The sequence below is a fragment of the Furipterus horrens genome, unplaced genomic scaffold (assembly GCF_987537825.1).
Source record: "Furipterus horrens unplaced genomic scaffold, mFurHor1.1.pri manual_scaffold_17, whole genome shotgun sequence".
In the NCBI taxonomy this organism is placed as follows: domain Eukaryota; kingdom Metazoa; phylum Chordata; class Mammalia; order Chiroptera; family Furipteridae; genus Furipterus; species Furipterus horrens.
This window is the reverse complement of record NW_028327187.1, coordinates 111749411-111770449: the sequence shown is the minus strand read 5'-3', so window position 1 is coordinate 111770449 and position 21039 is coordinate 111749411. Positions and strand designations below refer to the sequence as shown.

Genomic DNA, 21039 nt, shown 5'->3' with positions numbered 1-21039 from the left:
TATGTGTGTAGGGAAGGACAAATTAATTTCATTCTACCCTTCTGAATTCTTGGCTGAGCTCTCCACCCCATAACAAAAGACAGACTAATCAAAGAAAAACAAACAGAATTTTAATAACAGGGGTACCAGGCCAGAAAAGAAAAAGAAAAAAATATTTTGGGAACAGCTTAACATACAAAATGGTTTTATATAAAACATCAACTGTCTTGTATATTTTGATAAGCTGCAGTACCAGCTTCATTTATAATGCAGTTTGTGGCATTGGAAAAAAAGGATTCTGTGATTATTGAAGTGACGTATATTATATATGTAAAGAGAAGATAAATATTAAAAACATTTCCTTTAAGAAAAACAAAAACATGGATACCTCCTGTATACATGGGACAGACCCAGAAAAACTGAGTAACTCCTCAAAATGACCCAAGCCACCATCTTGCTCAGGCCAAACATTCTCAGTAGTCCTCTCAAACTCTGGGTATTTATAGTACAAATGTCCTCTTGCCATACCTGTTTCTTCTTATACTCTTACGGATATGCCACTGTGGCACCCCTCAGCAGCTTAACTACTGAATACTTATCATGAGAACAGATGAGATGTCATCCTGACAACGTTTACATCACTCATATCAATCAAAACAACTTTACTTATAAAAACCACTTCAGACTTCCAGCCAAGATGGAGGCCTAGACAGACACGCTGTGCCTCCCTCCACAACTAAGAAGCAGTACAACTACTGCAAAACTAGAGACAACCAGAAGTTCCAGAAAGTTGAGCTGCGTGGAAGTCCAACAAAAAAAGATATAAAGAAGAAATACTCATCCAGACAGGTAGGAAGGTGTGGAGCTGGGGCAGAGAGGATGCAGTGCGGTGGTGGCAACAGCACTGGTGGCAGTGGCAGGCCAGCGGAAAGAGCAGTCACACATTTTAAAAAGTAGAGAGGGACACCTGGGGAGCACTCCCAGCACCAGATCAGCCCATGCAGCTCACGGTCCCAGCACCAGGGAAAATAAAGCCTCATTGCTTCTGACTGTGCAAACCAGTGGGGGTTGGGGTGGAAGACGAAACTGCCGGTCTCTCAGCAGAGTCCACTTGTTTAAAGGGCCCCCATGGTCTTAGAACATCCGCAGACCCACCCACTCTGGGAACAATGGCCAGGGCAACAGCTAGAGAGGCACTAGTCCCATACGGAAGTGGGAGAAGTCCCTGGAAAAGGGGCGAGTGCTGAGCAAGTGGCATTGTTCCCTCTCAGACCCCTCCCCCACATACAGTGCCACAAGGTGGTGAAACGGGTCACCCATACTGATGAATACCTAAGGCTCCACTCCTTTAACGTAATAGGTGCAACAGCTTTACCTAAAACACAGAGGCAAACACAGGAGCCTATCAAGATGAGGAGACAGAGAAGTATGGCTGAAAAGAGGGAACAGAGCAAGGTTCTAGTGGGAGAACTAACTGACGAGGAGATAACTAACCTCACAGATGACGAGACAGACAATCTAACAGATGTAGAGTTCAAAACACTGGTGATAAAGATGCTCACAGGGTTGACAGATGTGCTTAAGTACGGCAAATGCATAAGAGAAGAAGGGAAGGCTATGCTAAGTGAAACGAAGGAAAATCCACACAAAACCAATGGTGAAGGGAAGAAAACTGGGTTTCAAATCAGTGATTTGGAACATAAGGAAGAAAGAAACAGTCAACCAGTACAGAATGAGACAAGAATTGGAAAAAATGAGGAGAGGCTTACGAACCTCTTGGACAACTTTAAATGTGCCAACATCTGAATCATAGGGGTGCCAGAAGGAGAAGAGGAAGAACAAGAAATTGAAAGCTTATGTGAAAAAAATAATGAAGGAAAACTTCCTAAATTTGGTGAAGGAAATAGACATACAAGTCCAGGAAGCACAGAGAATCCCAAACAAGCTAAACCCAAAGAGGACCACACCAAGACACATCATCATTAAAATGCTAAAGGTGAAAGATAAAGAGAGAATCTTAAAAGCAGCAAGAGAAAAGCAGAGAGCTACCTACAAATGGTACCTATAAGACTATCACCTGATTTCTCAAAAGAAACTTTGCAGGCAGGAAGATACTGGCAAGAAGTATTCAATGTGATGAAAAACAAGGACCTACAACCAGGACTGTTCTATCCAGCAAAGCTATCATTTAGAATGGAAGGGAAGATGAAGTGCTTCCCAGACAAGGTAAAGCTAAAGGAGTTCATCATCACCAAGCCATTATTATATAAAATGTTAAGGGGACTTATTTAAGAGAAAGAAGACCAACATTGTGAACATTAAAATGACAACAAACTCACAGCTATCAACAACTGAATCTAAAGAATGAAAACAAAATCCAATTAAGAAAACCAGAACAGGAACAGAATCATAGGTATGGGGATCATTTGGAGAGTTATCAGCTGGGAGGGGGGAGAAGGAGAAATGGGGAAATGGTACAGGAATTAAGAAGCATAATCAGTTGGTGCAAAATAGACAGGGGGAAGTTAAGAATAATATAGGAAAGGGTGAAGCCAAAGAATTTCTATGCATGACCCATGGGCATGAACTAAGGGGGATGGGATTGCTGGAGGGAAGGGGGGTACTGGGCAGAAGGGAGCAAAGGAAAGAAAAAATTGGGACTACTGTGACAACATAATCAATAAAATATACTTTAAAAAAAACCACTTCATTCTTACATCAAAACAACTTCACTCTTAAAAACAACTTCAATGTTCATAATAAACAAGTAGGTTTTAAATCATATCAAACTGATACACAAGAAGTATGAATTCTCAAGTCCCCAGCCACAAGTCTGAATATCTCAGATGGGAAGATGTAAAGACTCTTTGTGCCAGGCATATATAAAACTGAAATAGGGCTGTTCTAGGTGTTTAAAAAAATCACAAAATCAAATAGAGCTTTTTATCACAACAATAGTAGTTCAATACTAAAATTAAAGGGCATGTATCAAATAAGGCACTATAAGACAATAAAAAAGGAGGAAGATATGGCTCCTGCCTGCAAAGAATTTGCAATCTAATCCAATTATAGTATGAGTATATTGTACAAATTCATATACATTTTCCATTTTAGATTTCTGAAAGAGTTCGTGTTCTTCAGAAGTTCTTTCATATGAAGGGAGAAAACCCAAAACATTAGTTTCAGACCTCTCTAGAGATCAAAGTACTGCATTATATTAAAAAGTAGAAAGAAAAGGATAAATACTCCGAGTTTGCCTTTGCTTTTAGGTCTAGACCAAGATTTCTCCATTTCGGCATTGTTATCATCTGGGGCCAGATAATCTACACATTATGGGATGTTTAGTTGCATCCCTGGTCTCCACTCACTAGATGTCAGTAGCGTACTCCTCCATCTATAACAACCGAAAAATGTCTCTAGACATTGTTAAATGTCCCCTGGGGGTATAATCCCTCTGTTGAGAACCACTGGCCTAGAAACATCCTGGAGAGCTTTATGTCTGTACTGCTGGGGCACTTTTGCCCAAAAAGACAAGATTGAGATCTTGCACTTCCAGCTTTGGCATCTACCTCAGAAAGAAGAATGTTTCCTCTGTAAGAGTAAACCGGAGGCAAGTTTCTGGTTTGTTTGTTTTCTGTTGTTGTTGTTGAAACAGAAATGTCAGGGACCCTGCCATACACAGGGGGGTTTGACTGGAGAGCAGCTGCCTTGTCACTCTCTCAAATCCTTAGACTCATTCTTAGCAGTGGGGTGAAGTACAGAAGGTCGTCAGTAATGATTTCTCTCAGTCGTATTTCTTCTAGTTCTGTTGGTCTTAGTTCTACCCACCTACGATGCTTCTAAAGGGCAGAGAACTGTAACACCCTAAATTATACACGTGGGTGCAAGCCATCATGCATGGAGTCTGAACAGATCTGTCTGTGTTATGAGGAAGTCTGGTGAGATTTATCAGGCACTTGGCACAAAGACTGTTACCAAATGAAAGGGTAACATTGAGCACTCATCAAAGCTCAATGAAGCGCAAACCAGGAGTTTGCAACAGGGAAAATAAGGTTTATTTAAGGAAATGGCACCCAGACCAGAGACACAGGTGAGTAATGCCCAAAGACATGGCTCCCCGGTGCCTTGCATGAGGACTGATTGATTATATACAGGTAAACCTATGAATCGTGGTGACTAAGGGAGTTTGGGTCGTGGGCTTTCCTGATTGGTTGGGGCCAGAGAAGGAGTAGTGATCATTGTATCAGGTCCTGATGTCAGCCATGGCGTCGTTTTGCCCAGTTTTGTGAAGGTGTGCTTGCTAGGGACGTTCTGTTTGTGTGGGCCTGGAGCTGAAACCCAACTGAGGTCAAGATGTTATCTTTCATTTGAAACTGCTCCCTAATCAGCAGACCTGCGGTTTTGTTACTAAGACCATTTGATACTAACCAGAACCTGGTGTTCTAAGGACTTAATGATTAAGGGAGTGGGTGTGCAGTAGGTCATTAGACTGGACAAACTTAGCTTGAATTAAGGGGAAAGTCATATTAAAGAAATGAAGTTCCTGTGCAACTACAATACCGTGCGCTTGAATCTTTGATAGAAAAATCAGCATCAGTGGGGTCATCGGTGGCCATGTGGGACAGACTGTGCATATACACCTTAATATATAATGTCCATAGCTACTCATGTTATGAACAGAACTCTAGGAACCTTAGCAATGATAATATTCTACCTGCGTTTTGCAGAATGGCTGCCTAATCCTCAAAGCTTGCTTCCATAAGAGGCGAATTCAGCATGCATTCTTAAACAGGACCATAGAATTCCTCCAGTGGCATTCATCTCTGACAGACTTCCCTGTTGTGACTCAAGAAGTATTTCAGTCTACTTAAGGGCTTAAGTATGTCTATGTCCCCCATTTTCTTCTCTCTTCTGTATGATATGACAGTGTAGGAGAGGAAAAATAAGTTTTACTCTACCCTTCTAGGCTCTGAACTGAGACCCACCTCCCTCCCCTAATAAAAGACAGATTAACAAAAGAAAAACAAACAGAAATTTAACAACATGGATAACTCCTGTGTACATGGGAGTAACTCCCCAAAATGGCCTAAGCCAGCACCTAAAATACCATCTTCAACTAAAGACAAAAGAAGATGCTGGGGCAGGGGTCTAAGTAAGTGGGGTGACTAGGGTAAAGCTGTTATTAGATTTAGTTTAGTGCCTTCTCCACTGTTAAGAGTTTCTAGAGATTTAGTCATCCTTCTTTTCCTGGTACAGAGAGGGAGACACCCTTATAAGTGGAGATTTCCTTATAAATATTAATGTTTCTTACAAAAGGGTATCCTACTCAGTTTTCAGAGCTTCTTATTTGTCAGCTGTTGTTTAAAAATAATCAGTGTAAAACAATCCTTATGCTAAAGAAATATTGGGATGGCTCATTTTGCTCCCCATCGACAAGGCTCCCAAACCCTGAACATCTTATATATCTTAAACTACTTTTTCTCCTGCTACATCAGTATCTTTCTTAATTTCTCCAAAACACTAGAGTGTGCTCCAGTCTCAGCTGGAAGCGAATAATATTACATTGTGGTGTAAGGAATCCAGAAATCTTCATAACAGGAAGCAAAATTACTGGATGCATGCTATGCAAGCCTTTATTTCTACTACCCAACCAATTAAAACCTTATTCTTGGTTGAACATTTGCTTTCCAAAAATTATTTCTCTTCTTTCTATATTTACTTTGTTGAAAATAAGTGCATTATTGAAAATATCATTCATATGCCCCTGTGTTTAAAACTAGTTTAACAGTCTGTTTTCTGTATCTATGAGTCTGTCTCTATTTTGTAAACAAACCAAACAAACAAACAAAAAAAACAACCTCATAGACACAGACAACAGGATGGTGATTACCAGAGGGAAAGGGGTGGAGGAAGTAGAAGAGGGTAAAGGGGGGATAAATGGTGATGGAAGGAGACTTGACTTGGGGTGGTGAGCACAGTAGAATATACAGATGATGTGTTATAGAGTTGTACCCCTGAAACCTATATAATTTTATTTACCAATGTCACCCCAATAAATTAAATATATTAAAAAAAATAAAATGGGCATCCCCCCCAAAAGAAACTAGTTTAGCAGGTGAGGCCCACAAAATTCTTAATCCTAATAATCTCCATGCATTTTTCCTGTTATTACAGGACTAGGTAGCATTTGGTTTACGTGGAATATAAAGGTCGACTGGGAGGCTCCCGTTTGACAAGACAGCAGAGGCTGCTCCTCTGCACAGGGTTCTCTGACCTTCCTGTGTTGATGTCCTTGGCTTTCGTCAGTCCATGAAGCCCCTAAGCGACTAAGTCATGAGACTCCCAGTTTCCATTAGCCTCGACAAGCTGTCCACAAACAGAACTCCCTCATGTGTAATCACAGATAAGGGACATCCTGATGACAGTCCTGATGTGCTTTCTTCTAGTGCACCCACTATGGGAGAGAACGGACCTGGTCCCGGGAGGCGAGCGCCAGTCACCCATCAACATCCGATGGAGGGACAGCGTCTACGATCCTGACTTAAAACCGCTCACCATCTCTTATGATCCGACCACCTGCCTACACATCTGGAATAATGGATACTCTTTCCTTGTGGAATTTGAAGATTCTACAGATAAATCAGGTGAGAGCCAGACTGATAGTCTTATCTGGAGTTAAAGGCATAGTTTCATGTTGGCACGGGCCACATCACACTGCCTCCGTGGAAGCATAGACCTTTTTTGTTAACAATGATGAGACACATTGGACTTATTTTTTCAATGTATGAAAATAGTCCCTTCTAGTTTTATGCACATTTTCTTCTAGTGTAGGTAGTATTTTTATTAATAAATATACATACCTCTAAGTATAGATTCATAATTGATATAGAAGAGAGGGTGTGAAATAAAAGCTATGTCCAAAATTTATTTTGTATGTGTTTATGAATATGTACTAATTTTCTCTGTTTGCTGACTTTACAAGACACTTTTATGTTAAATAATAATGCTTTTTAATCAGATTTAACTGATCAGATTTCAATACCTTTGAAATGGTGAAAAAATATTCATATGTGCATGAGGTTATAGTTTTTTTTTTTTTTTTAGAGAGAGACAGCAGAAGGGAGGGAGAAATAGAGGGAGAGAAATATCAATCAGTTGTCTGTTATACGTGCTCCAACCACAGACCAACCCTGCCGCCTAGGCATACGCCATATGGGGAATTGAACCAGCAACCTTTTGCTTTGTTGGAAAATGCCCAACTAACTGAGCCACACCAGTCAGGGCAAGGTTATAGTCCTAACTACTTGTTAGTATATTAAAAAAATGGAAACTCACCTTCTTTTAATTTTGTTAATTAAGTAATGTTATCTAGTTTAAAAGAAACTATTTTAAAAGGTATTTTAAAATTCAAACCTTTTTCCCTCCAAGCCAGATAGAAACTAATCTGAACAATTTCAAAGTTTACCTGAAACTTTAGAATGTGATGAATTCTGTGCAGGTTTCTTTTTCCTTTTTCTTTTTTTCAAGTCAAATTTGATGGTATCGAATAGTCATAAGTAGACTGAAATAATTATTAGTTGAAGTAGTGTATCTTAAGTCATAAAGAGAGGTGTTTAACCAGTGGCAATTTTGCTACCTCTTCTTCCCCAGGGACTGGGGACACTTGGCAATGTCTGTAAGCATTTCAGTTGTCATAACTGGAGGGTGGTGATGTGACTGGCATGTAGTGGGGCAAGGCCAGGAATGCTGCTGAAGATCCTACAGTGGACAGGACAGTGTTCATGAAGAGTTAGCCAACCTCAAATATCAGTAGAGCTGAGATTGGGAAGTGCTGCTTTAAAGGAAATTAATTTCCTCTTATAAACATGAGGAAATGAGTCCATGGAAGTGTTCATGAGTGACGGGTACAGCAGCCCCTCTCTATATTGCGGTTCACTTATCGCGGCCTCACTGTATCGTGGTGTAAATTAAAGTATAAATGGAGATGTTCACTCCTGTGTTTATCCTGGCTCTAGGATTCTCAACCATATCTTGGTTTTCCTTGCATTTTTGTAGTGATGTTCTGGTACCTACACATGGCCCTGTGGCCCAACTACAAAGAGACTGATCCTCTGATGGGATTCCTCTCTCTGGTTCTCTTCCCTCTGACATACTTCTCTACTGTGTTTCGGAAAGTGTCTGAGTCTCTCCTCAAGTGTTTAGGTATCTCCATGTTATTACCCATTTATCACCCATTTTCTTCTTTCTCCTTCACGGTAGGACGTGATCTCAAAACCATAAACATCTTATTTATATTTCTCAAACTAGAAATTCCTCCTTTTTCTCCAGATTTATCACTTCCTTAATTTTTCTAAACCCTAGCGTTTGCCCTCATCTCAACTGGAAGCCTATAATATTACATTTTGTGTAAGGTTTCCAGAAATCTTCAAAACAGCAAGCTAAAGTCCTGTGTTCCGGGTGACCATCTTGCACTATGATGAGCTCTACTTGTCTTCCTTAAAGCTCTACCATTACTCCTGCCAGAGCTAGACTAATGGACAGGCTCAATGTACAGAATACCAGCTCTCATGTGTTCACTGTGGATGCATAGCAATCCTCTCAATTAATCAGTCTCAATCCCAGTTAGGTCCTTAGCAACCTTCTTTGTTCTGAGCATTCTAAATGGTGTTCAGCCTTCTAATGACCCTGACAGTCTAGGGAGTGTTGCCAATATATTATTGCTTTGTTGGGTTAGAAATCTTAGGAAGTTGTTTAATGGGTTTCTTAATCTAGTAAGTTAATCCCAGGATCACTCAAGGTAAATAGCTTTTTGTTTTTTTAGTCATGTTTTTTCTCATTTGAACAATAGATCCAATTATTTTTATCCACCGATTCACATGGGCAATCTCTTCATGGAAACACAAGTGATCAACATTTTCCTCATAATAGCTCTCTACATACCTCCAAACACAACAAAGTAAGTCATTCCTTAATCTTACCTTCTCTAGGTGAGTTAGTGTCACATTCTTCTTACAAAATGCAAGAAAAATTGTGGAGAAGTTACTAATTCTCCACTTGTTAGGAAGGACCAAAATAGGTAACTCTTTTTCACTGTGCTTTAGTAATTATTTTCTTTAAGATACCACTAATCTTTCATAAGTACCTAACTCTCTTCTTCTTTCTTTTTCCATATTTCAGTGACTGCCTCCTATCTCCTGCTTATTCTTCACTGCTATTTCTCCATGCTGTTTCAAAATAATCAATAGCATTCAAAGAGGAAAAAAACAATGAATGAACATAAAAATAAAGAAAAATAAAAGAAAGCAAAGACATCCTAGAGAGGAAGAAAGGCAAGAAACAACGCTAATGCTAGAAAAGAAAGGATCTAATAAATATTAATGTCTATAAATTTCCCTCCAGAAAGGAGGAAATGCTGCTACAGTGTGCTTTACAAAGAACTGAGAATAAAGTGTGTAAAGGAAGGAGCTGGAGAAGGTATGTGACAGAAACAAAACATGCCAAATCTCATGGGATGCAGCAAAAGCAGTGCTTAGAGGGAAATTTATAGATGAAAATGCCTATATTGGAGAAGAGTTTTCTGAAATCAGTAACCAAACCTCTACCTTAAGAAACGAAAAAGAAAAGCAAGCAGAAAGAAGGTGAAAAGAGCAGAAATCAGTGAACTCAAAATTGACAAACATTTAGCCAGGTAAACAATGGGGCAAAAGTAAGAAAAGACTCAAATTACTAAAATCAGGGAAGAAAGAGGGACATCACGACCAGTCTTACAGAAATTAAAAGGATAAGAGAAGGTATGTGAGCATCTCATACCACCGTCCTCTGCTGGGTACTGTTTTGATACTTGGCTCCCCTGAATAGGACACAGTTACTGATTTTAATGAGTGCATATGAGGTTAGCAAAATATCATAGGAAAGGGTACTGAATTATGCCTGGGCTGAGTCCCATGGATGACTCCTATAAATGATCACATCCTCTGAAATTATTTCCATCATCAATATTACCAGGCACTGGAGAGGAGAGATGAGTCCTTTTGTTCCCCTAAGGATGTTTCCTGCCTCATCTGGCTTCCCTTACTTTACACGTTTGGGAGCAGTACCAATGAACCTACTAAGAATGCTTTCACAAACATTTTAAGTTCCCCTTCCCTATTTTTGGTCCTGCATCTACTTTTTTTAGAAAAAAAAAAAAAAACAATGTGATATTTTTTAGTAAATTTATAGAGTGGTGCAACTATGAGTACAATTCCATTTTAGAGCATTTCCATTGTCCCCAAAAGTTTCATGCCTGTTCCTGAATCTCCTTCTGTTTGTATGGGGCTTGTATATTACCTTTCCCTTCACCATCCTTTTCTGCGCTAGCTCCCTCACCTCCACACTAAAAGCAAAAGAAGGGAGGGAACATAACACAGGCTGCCTACCTGACACTATGCTGGGGGTTTTATATATGTTATATAATTTTTCACAAGTTTAATCTCCTCTCATCTCAGAGCACAGAAAGAACAAAATATCAACAACCTCAAATAAATAAGTATATAATTATTTGACATATCTTATGACTGCTCTGCTTTCTAATTCCCTATCTTCGGTCTCCCTTCTCTGCCCCGTTTCTTGTTGACTGTACTTGCCCCTCTCATCCATGCATCTGCCCTGCCTGACCTCACCCTTTTCCTTGCTTTTGCTGAGATTACCAGGGATGTTTCAACTAATAAGGCCAACAGATGCTTTACAGTCTATTCCTTTATTTCCTGGTTTCACCGAGGATTTTCTATAAGTCAGGCACCGTGTCAGGTGCTCAGAAGAGGAAGAGGAAGAAGGGATGGTTTTGCCTTTAAGGAACTTACAACGGGGTGGGGAGGCAACTTGTGGGACAGTCTCTCCTGTACCCACCTATTGTCACCCAGTGGGGGTGTGTGCCCAACGTGGTTAAAGCATCTCATTCTCAACTTAAGCTGGAAGTATAGATTTTTATGTGAAATCGTCCAGATTTAAATGTTGGTAACAAATGTAAAAAATGTCTTTAGTGTTATGTGGGTGAATCCAAATACACCTGACGACCAGTTCTGACCCCTTCCCTTGAAGCCAACCTTTGGTGACATCTCCTCTGTCTTGCTCATCATCTTTGGAGGAGACACACAGTAAGTGTCCAGGAAATGTTGCCCAGTGTGTTTCTGGGGATAGGATAGAAAAGGTGGCCCTCTGCTCTGCCCTGGTCACTTAACTTGGGACCAGAACTTCAATTTAATTCAACAGATTAGATTGATTATTTGCCTAATTCATGCTCACAATATGGAGCTGGCACAGAAAAATAAGAATTTAGGGGAGTTATTTTATTTTATATCAGTATACTTTAGTACCATCCTCCTATTAATTTAGTGAATCATGTAGTAGTATGTTCTGCACCTCACCCATCCCCCAAAGAAAAGTAGTCATTGGTGTCTTTGCTCACTTATTACAAAATTCCTTATTTTTAAAGAGGAAGTTGGGTGAGATATTTTCAAAAGCCAGTGCAATACATGGCAGACCACTGAATGACACATCCAGTCTATCTGGTCCTTGGGAATCCCTGTACTCAGTCATTCACATGCATAAAATTCAGCGAACGGTGCAATGTACTCTAAAGGTCATTCAGATCGATGAGATGGATGGTTTTCATGTTGCTGTATTGATTTAACCTTGGACAGACATCACCAGGGTCTGCTTAGTTGAAAGAAATGAGGAACTAATATGCTTTAGGAAATTCAAGCAAAAGAAAAAAAATCAGCACCACCCAAAGCCTGAAGAAGGGTGACTTGAAAAACTCATATGCAGATATTTTCCCTATTCTGTTAAGTATTGATTTCACTACTTCCTGAAAACTTTAGTCTCAACAAAAGAGACATGACGCACATTGTTCACTCCGTCCAAAGGGAGATGGGTGATCATTTGAACTTGCAAATATCCTATTCCATTTCAATGAAAGAGAAACAGTTGTATCTACAAAAATGGAAAAGCAAAGTATCAGTGCATACAAAATAAATAGAATATCTTCTGTCCCCGTATTTCAGTTCTGTCAGATTTGGATGGAGAACTATGCTGAGAGAAATATGCATTTTACTATACCCACAAAAAACTGGTTACAGGAAATGTAGAATGTAAAAATAAGTCAAGAATTAGCCTTTGACAATTGTATGTAGCTTCGAGTGTAGTTAAGTCTCAGTGTCATTCAGAGTGCAGGTCTCCCCCTTCCACATGTACTAACTGCGTGGCAATCAAGTTTGTAAGCACTTGAATAGAATACAGTGTGCCCCATTTAAGACAGTTCATATAGAAGGTTCTGCCACAGATTCGGCCTTTCCCCCTATCTTCCATGGCGTCAAAAACTGTCTCCTAAATTTGTTGATGTGCCATTTCAGTGATCAAGGGAGGACCCCTGGAAGATAACTACCGATTGAAGCAGTTCCATTTTCACTGGGGGGCCATCGATGCTTGGGGGTCCGAGCATACTGTGGACAGCAAATGTTACCCAGCAGAGGTATGTTGAAAAGTATGGGAACAGTGACAGCTGCACAGAAGTGGGGATAGTTCTGAGTTTCTAGTGTGAAGAAATTATCAGGAAGAATCAGGTGATTCCTAGAAATCTAAATAGCTCTCTCAGGGGTTTATCACATTATTCCCAGTTATGATAACTGCCCTCATCTCAAATAATATAGCAGAAATGAACCTTAAGGTTCCAACATGGAATTCTTTCAGAAGTCTAAGCTAAGGTCCAATCATAGGGTAAGGGAAAAATCCAGGCAACAGTGCAGGGCCGCCAGGTCCAAATAATCCAAGCGAGAGATGGTGGGAACCTAAGTGAAGGCTGCAACAATAGAAATAGAGAAAAAGAGCAAGATTTAGTAAGCATTTCTGAAATAAGAGCGACAGGACTTGAGGCGGTATCCTGTTTAGGAGAGGAGAAAAAAGGACAGGAAGGTTATCATGACCTCAAGGGTCTTACTTGGGAGATTGGGTAATGAAGCATTCACGAATAATGGATGAGGAATAATTTGTAGTGAAATATAGGGAGCCCATAAGCACAGAGAATTTCTTCTAACAGCTTTCCCCATAATTTAGTTTTAAGTGTTACCTTAAAAAGAAACACATTTCAACTGGTTCTCCCTCAAAGAAATGCCTTCAACTCCTGTATAATTTGCATAGGGAGAATCAATTTCTCTCCTTCATACATACACAAAAGGTTTGGGATATGAGTGTTCCATGCAAATCAGGATGGGAATGGACAAATGTTGCTACCTCACTGAAATGTTACTCACTCTGCTACATATAATTTATTTTTCTCCTCAAATAAATGTCTCCATTCCAACATAATAATTTTTGCTGCTGCATGCATTTCTTCTTGTTCTTTACTTCTATCTCGTTTTGAACCACACTGTCATATGCTTTTCCCGGTGGCTTCATTTTGGGTGAGGAAACGCGTTCAAATATTGTCTGTTGAATAAGGCTGTCTGTTTTGGAGCGAGCCTATGTGGTCACGTGTCAAACCATCCTTTAATGATGTTTCAGCTGCACCTAGTGCATTGGAATGCAGTCAAATTTGAAAACTTTGAGGATGCAGCGCTGGAAGAAAATGGCTTGGCAGTGATAGGAGTATTTTTAAAGGTAAAAACAATTACTACCTTTAAGTGATGTATAGTATTCTAGGATGAAAAGATAGAACGTTGCAATCCTAAATTCTAAGAATATTGAGATAAAAATGAATAATGGTTAAAATATAAGATTATTATGAAAACATTTTAAGTGGTATAAAAATGCACAGTCCAATGGTGTAGTCACAGCCACATGTGACCATTGAGCATTCAAAATGTGGTTACTTTGTGGAGCAATTTTTAATTTTAATGGATTCAAGTTTCAGTTGAAGAACTGATAGTTCAGTGGAGGGGCACTGTCTCCTATAGGCATGCTGACCCACCCTGTCAGCACCCAGCATGCTCATTTGTTCTGCATCTAATTTCATTCAGTGATGTTTATGACATTCTACATTACCAGTTTAAGTGCAGATTAAGTAGTGTGGTTGGTTGGTTTTTATGTAATAACCAGGTGGTTAATTTTAATTCACATTCTGTTACAGTTTCAAAAGTGAGATGCCAATTGTTTTTAAAATTTTCTCCATTGCTTCTTCTTTAGTTAGGGAAACACCATACAGAGCTACAGAAATTGGTGGATACGTTGCCATCAATTAAGCATAAGGTAATATTTTTTTCCAAAATCATTTGAAATATATTTTATGCTTCGATCTCAGAGTGGAAATACTAACAAGGCCCTTTGAATTCAGAAATATAAGTAACCTCAGTGTAATTCAGGTTCTCTTTGAAAGTTCCCTGGATGACAACTTGCCATTTATGGTACTTGTGTGTTGAGAATACTTCTGGCCCTACGACACCTTTCAGGGGATAGAAGGGTTTCCATTGGTGGACACTGGCCAGTCTGATTTTGTCGCCATGCCACTGAGCACTCTGGGAGTTGGGAACATAATGGGATCCCCTCCTCTGCTCCTGACACCTGCTTCTTCTCAGTCCTTGTAGAAATATTCAGAGCAGCCTTGTTGACTTTAGCTACCCTCCCTCAGGCATGAAGCAGAGAAAAGTTGGACTGAAACTTGGCTTGTCCACCTTTAAAGAACAATTACCTGTATCCTTCAGGATGGGTCCCTTTGTCCAGCCCCAAGATCAATTGTTCAATGTTCTGAATACCAAAGGCGCTGCTCCCTGAAAGTCCATATATTCTCTTTCTCTTTACCTCTGCCTCCCTCTCCATCTCCTCCTTTTTCCTTCTCTCTCTCCCTCCCTTTTAGTCCAGGATCCTGGCTGCTTCTCATTTGCATTGCATTTGAGAAAGAATGAGGATTCTATGAGTCTCTTGAAAAAGGAAGGCTCCTTATTTATGCATCAGCCACCTCCTAATGCCTCCCAACCACCCGCTAGAAACTCACTAGAATGGAAGAAGAAAATGGCTTCTGCTGTGTTCCCACTGAGGAGTGTCACAAATGCACAGTTCATTGCACAAACAAGGCTTGGACCTGATTCAGTCCTAAGGTGCCCAGAGGGCCTAAGGAGCATCTGTGGTCCACTGCTGGTCCCCAGACACTCCTAGAATCATTGCCTTGTTGTCCGACTCCTGAGTGGTCTTCACCATGAAATGATGACTTTACGACCCCTTCCCTTGGCCAGGACGCCCTGGTGGAATTTGGATCATTCGACCCTGCCTGCCTGATGCCCACCTGCCCGGATTACTGGACCTACTCTGGATCCCTGACTACCCCACCTCTCTCTGAGTCTGTCACCTGGATCATTAAGAAGCAGCCTGTAGAGGTTGATCAAAACCAGGTACATTCTTTCCACGTTTCCACATAATGAAATTTTAGCCTGCCCCTTCACAACAAGGCTGGGTTCAGACTTTGGAATCAGTTTTTAGCACCTTCTAATGCTTCTACATTTGTGTTAAAATGTGCTCACTTTTTCTCTAATTTGGGTATGAATTAGGAAATGCTTCAAATTAATCAAAGAGAGAAGTTAAAACTTACAAAACAAACTTTGTACTCCCGTATTTGACAATGGTATGTGTTTTATGCATTGTGTATTTTATATATAAATATGAATTTAAACAAGATACTTTTAAAGGGAAGAATGAAAGCTAGAAATGGATGTGCTCAAAACCATCTAAGTTTCTTAAGGTAACTTTGCTCTGGAATTTCAGGATAAAGACAGAATCCAATAATGTCTATCTGGGAATCTTATTTCAAGTTGGTTCTGAATTTGCAATTTATTTTTTTGTTTAGAAACTAAGTTTAATTGGTGATTATTATGTCAATACACAAAATCATGTTTAGTTCATAATATAAGTGAACTACAATAATACTTGCTTATGCTTGCTTTATGTGATTTTTAAATTAATTACAACACATTTTTAGAAGAACAGAAGCTTCCAAAATCTTTTTTTATGAAGACCGGATAACTGATACCAATGTATATCAAAGATTGGCCAAAAAAAGTAAACTACAGACTGATATCTCTGACAAATGCTTTTTAATTTTATTTATTTATTTATTTTTAGAGAGAGGGAAAGGGAGAGAGAAAGAGAGGGAGAGAAACATCACTGTGTGGTTGCCTCCTGAGCGCCTCCAATTGGGGACTTGGCCCACAACCCAGACACGTGCCCTGACTGGGAATCGAACCAGTGACCCTTTGGTTTGGAGGCCAGCGCTCAATCCACTGAGCCACACCAGCTAGGGCCGAATAATATGTTTTTTAAAAAGCTAAAATAACATATTAGAAACAGAATATTGCAGTAGAACCTCAGTTCTCAAACCTAAGTCATTCTGGGAAACTATCTGAGAAGTGATATCCAAAAACTGAATCTCCTTTGTTTGTTGCCGGAGAGGTGTGTGACTGATCTTCAGATATCAGCATGAAAGGGTTGTCAGGTAGAGAATCAAGACCCGAAGTTTTGCTAGACAACTGGACATTGTTTCCATGAACAGCTTGGTCAAAAACTGAATTGTTCAAGGACCAAGGCATTTGAGAACCAAGGTTTGTCTATATATATTTCATGCAAGTACCATTTATTTTAGTAATGCTAGGATAATTTATTAAGAATTATATTAATATAATTTATCATATCAATGATTATAAACAGAAAAATTATATAACCACTTCCATAAATTCTTAAAAGGCATCAGCAAAATTCATCATCCATTTTTTTAAATTTTCAATAAAGAAGAAATATATGGAGATTTCCCCAACTTGATAAGAGATTGACCTCAGTTCTCCAGTAAATAATTACTATCTTAGCCTTTATATTAAATTATATTCTAGAAGTATTCAATATAATTAGACTCAAAAAGAAAAAATTAATTAGATAAACAATAAAAAGCTACTACAAAAATAATATAATTCAACAATTAATAAAGTACAATATTAAGTTAGAGAAACCAATACATTTAACATATATAAATCACAGTCAGTTAAAAGGTAAAATGATATAAGGATATAATGGAAGAATAAATACTACTTATAATGGAAATAAAAATATAAAATACTTTAGTATAAGCTTAACAAGAAAAGTTAACAAGAAAATTTTAAACAATTCTGAGAGACAATAAAAGATGAATGAATACAATTTATAACATGTGATTGAATAAGGAAAACATCATAAACACATCTTTGATGTCAATTCTCTTTTAGTGTTATTCTCCATAAAATTAATGTAGTGCCAATAAATATACCAATAGGATTTTTAAATAAATATGCTACTTTTAACCTCACATGGAACAATAAATAAGAATAGCCAGGGAAAATTCTAAAAGAGAAAATAAGAGATGATTAGATCCACAGTTATAAAGCCTCAATAATGTGTGGTAGTGTCACACAAATAGATATCAATCAAGGGAAGAAAATAATGAACTCGGAAATATGTCCAAATACATATAAAAATTTAGTTTATGATAAAGATAGCATCTCCACTGAGGGGGGCTGGGAATCAGATTGTTCAGTAAGTGATGTTGGGGAACAAGTAAGCAGATATTTAGGGGGAAAGGGGTGTGATCCACCATTCAAACCTTACACAAGAATATATCCCAGATATATTAAATGTTAAAAATATCACCATAAAACTACTAACATGAGCATAGGAAAATCTTTTCATACAGCTATACGTGGCGGGGGAAATTTACAAACTCTACCCGTCTAGGTTCTTGGCTGAAATTCACCCCCTAACCCCCTGTAATAAAAGACAAATTAACAGAATGAAAAAAAAAAGTTTAATAGCATGGCTAACTACTGTATACGTGGGAAAGACTCGGGAAAATTAAGTAACTCCATGAAGTGGCCCAAGCCTCCACTTTAAATAGCATCCCCAGCTAAAGACAAAGGAAGTTGGTGGGAGTCAGTTACCAGAGGCGACCAGGAAGAGAAGAAAACAAGGGCAAGGTTGTCGTGCTGATATAAGTCCTCCTCTTTCTTTGATAAGAGTTTCTAGAGATTTAGAGTCACCTCCTCTTCCTGGTACAGAGAGGGAGACACCCTTACAAACAGACATTTCCCTTATACATGTAAGTGTCTCTTATAAAAGGATAGCTTTTACTCAATTTTCAGAGCTTCTCCTGTGTCTGCTGTTTCTTAAAAGTAATCAGCTTATGCTAATCTTTATGTCAGGGGCATATTTTGGGGTCACAAATTCTGCTCCCCTTTGCCTCCAAATGGCAGAAGCTTTTCTAACTATATATCAAAACCAGAAGTCATAAAGAAAGCAACTGGTAAAATGGACTGCATTTTTAAAAATTCTGTGTGACAAAACCCATATAAACAAATGGCAAAATACAGATCCTGACTGTCCATAAACCTGGGCTTGGTGGCCTGTACATTTAATCTGCTATTATCCTTCATATTTAAAAACTGATGTAACACTGAGAAATAAATAAATAAAATGAATAAACCGTAGAGTCACTTAGAGGACTTTAGAAATACAATTACAGGCTTTCGGTCAACATGGAGGTGTAGGCAAACATGGTTTGCCTCCTCAAACGACAACAGTGTTAGGGCCAGAGACCCCGTGTTGCCCACCCCAAAACCTGCCATCTGTGTCAGGACTTGCAAACCAGGCTATGGTCAGTGGTCACTGTGTTCTTGGGAACTGTGGCCTGCAGTCTCACAGGCCCCGAGCCAACACCTGCGCTCAAACAAAGAGGGTCTGCGTCACCAGCCTTGCACCCAGTCACGAAGTTCCCTACTATCCAAAGCAACGGAGGCACAGCTGCCAGCATCCTGCTGAGTATCAGTTTACCTCTCCCTTGAGCATTTACCAGAAACAATCTCCTGCACTTTCTGTTCCCGAAGCAACTATCCCTAACCAGAGGACATTGTTGTTTCACCTACATCCTGGACTCTGGAGCTGACCGGCAGGATGACGCAGCCCCCTGGGGGTCTGCTCCATACCCTTGGTGCTGCAGTCCACTCGGACTCAGCCGCCTGCCTGAACATCCCACAATAAAGGCTTTGAACTGGTCCATCCAACTCCTCCCTTCTTCTGGGCACAAGCCTAACACACAGCAAAAATGACACTAAACTACAAAATACCTATTACCCAGAACTGTCAGAAAATTGAGCTGTATGGAAGTTCAACAACTAAGGAATTGAAGAAGTCACATTCACTCAGATGGGTAGGACAGTGGAGATGTGGAGATGCAGAGACACAGAACAGGGTGGTCCCACATTCATTTGTGGTGGATCAAAATCAGGGAGGATATCTCCAGAGTGAAGGATCCCAGCCCCACACCAGACGGACCAGCCCAGGGTTCCAGTGCCAGGAAGATAAGTCTCCATAACTTCTGGCTGTAAAAACCAGTGGGGGTTAAGTCAGCAGGAGAACCTGAGGGATTCTCAGGTGTCTCCTCTCAAAGGGCCTGCAGCAGACTTAGGACTTAAGCAGACTCACTCCCTATGGGCTTCAGCACCAGAGCAGCAGCTTTTAGGGCACCAGTGGCATATGGAGAGAAACTGAACTGTCTGGCATCGAGGCAAGTGTGGGTGGACAGCTTCCTCCCAGACAAAACTCCAGAGACCAGGCAGTGACCATTGTCCCCTTTCTGAGCCCTCCCCCACATAGATCTACAGAGCAGCAACAGCGTATCAAAGACACCATCAACCTGGTTCACATGGATTGTCCCACCCTGGTGATTACCTAAGGCTCTGCCCCATCCAACTTCCAGGTGCACTTTTCTACAATAGGGCACACTGCTAAGACAGGGAGTCAAAGCAGCTCTACCTAATACATAGAAACAAACACAGGGATGCTACCAAAGTAAGAGACAAAGAAACATGGCCCAAATGAAAGAAAAGAACAAAATTCCATAAAATAAATAAACAAAATGGAGATAAGCAATCTATCAGACACAGAGTTCAAAACATTGATTGCTAGGATGCTCAAAGAACTCAGTGGGTACTACAACAGCATTAAAAAGACTCAGGCAGAAATGAAGTCTACACTAAGTGAAATAAAGAAAAATTTACAGGGAATCAACAGTGGAGTGTATGAAGCCAAGAATCAAGTCAATGATTTGGAACAGAAGGAAGAAAAAATATTCAATCAGAGCAGCAAGAAGAAAAAAGAATCCAAACAAATGAGGATAGGGTAAGGAGCCTCTGTGTTAACTTCAAGTGTACCAACATTTGAATAATAGGGGTTCCAGGAGAGGAAGAGAAAGAGCAATAAATTGAAAACTTACTTGAAAAGTTAATGAAAGAAAACTTCCCTAATTTGGTGAAGGAAATAGAGAAGTCCAGGAAGCACAGAGAGTTTCAAACAAGATGGACTCAATGAGGACCACACCAAGACACATCATAATTAAAATGCCAAAGGTGAAAGATAGAGAATCTTAAAGCAGCAAGAGAAAAGCAGAGAGTTACCTACAAAGCAGTGCCTATAAGACTCTCAGCTGATTTCTCAAAAGAAACTTTGCAGGCAAGAAGGGACTGGCAAGAAGTATTCAATGTGATGAAAAGCAAGGACTTACAACCAAGATTACTCTATCCAGCAAAGCTCTCATTTAGATGGAAGGGCAGATAAAGTGCTTCCCAGACAAGGTAAAGCTAATGGAGTTCATCATCACCAAGCCATTATTACATGAAATGTTAAAGGGACTTATTTAAGAAAAGGAAGGTCAAAACTATGAAAATTAAACTGGCAATAAAATCACAACTGTCAACAACTGAATCTAAAAAATAAAAACAAGACAAACTAAGCCAACAACCAGAACAGGAACAGAATCATAGGTGTGGGGATCATTTGGAGGGTTATCAGCTGGGAGGGGAAAGGGGAGAATGGGGGAAAAGGTACAAGGGTTAAAAAGCATAATCGTAGGTACAGAATAGACAAGGGGAGGTAAAGTACAGTATAGAAAATGAAGAAGCGAAAGAACTTATATGCATGACCCATGGACATGAACTAAGGTGGAGTATTGCCAGTGGGAATGTGGGGTACAGAGTGGGGGGGGCAAAAGGTGGAATAATTGGGACAACTGTAATAGCATAA

General features: G+C 39.7%; 1 protein-coding gene across 1 annotated transcript in view; it reads left to right on the top strand.

Moving 5' to 3' along the window:
• CA5B (carbonic anhydrase 5B) overlaps positions 1 to 21039 on the top strand; it is a 39097-nt gene that overhangs the window by 15476 nt on the left and 2582 nt on the right. Inside the window, exons 3-7 of the mRNA XM_090263914.1 lie at positions 6426 to 6623; positions 12372 to 12490; positions 13519 to 13614; positions 14140 to 14202; positions 15183 to 15338. Coding sequence (XP_090120040.1) covers positions 6426 to 6623; positions 12372 to 12490; positions 13519 to 13614; positions 14140 to 14202; positions 15183 to 15338 — 632 coding nt within the window. The remainder of the gene's footprint in view (positions 1 to 6425; positions 6624 to 12371; positions 12491 to 13518; positions 13615 to 14139; positions 14203 to 15182; positions 15339 to 21039) is intronic.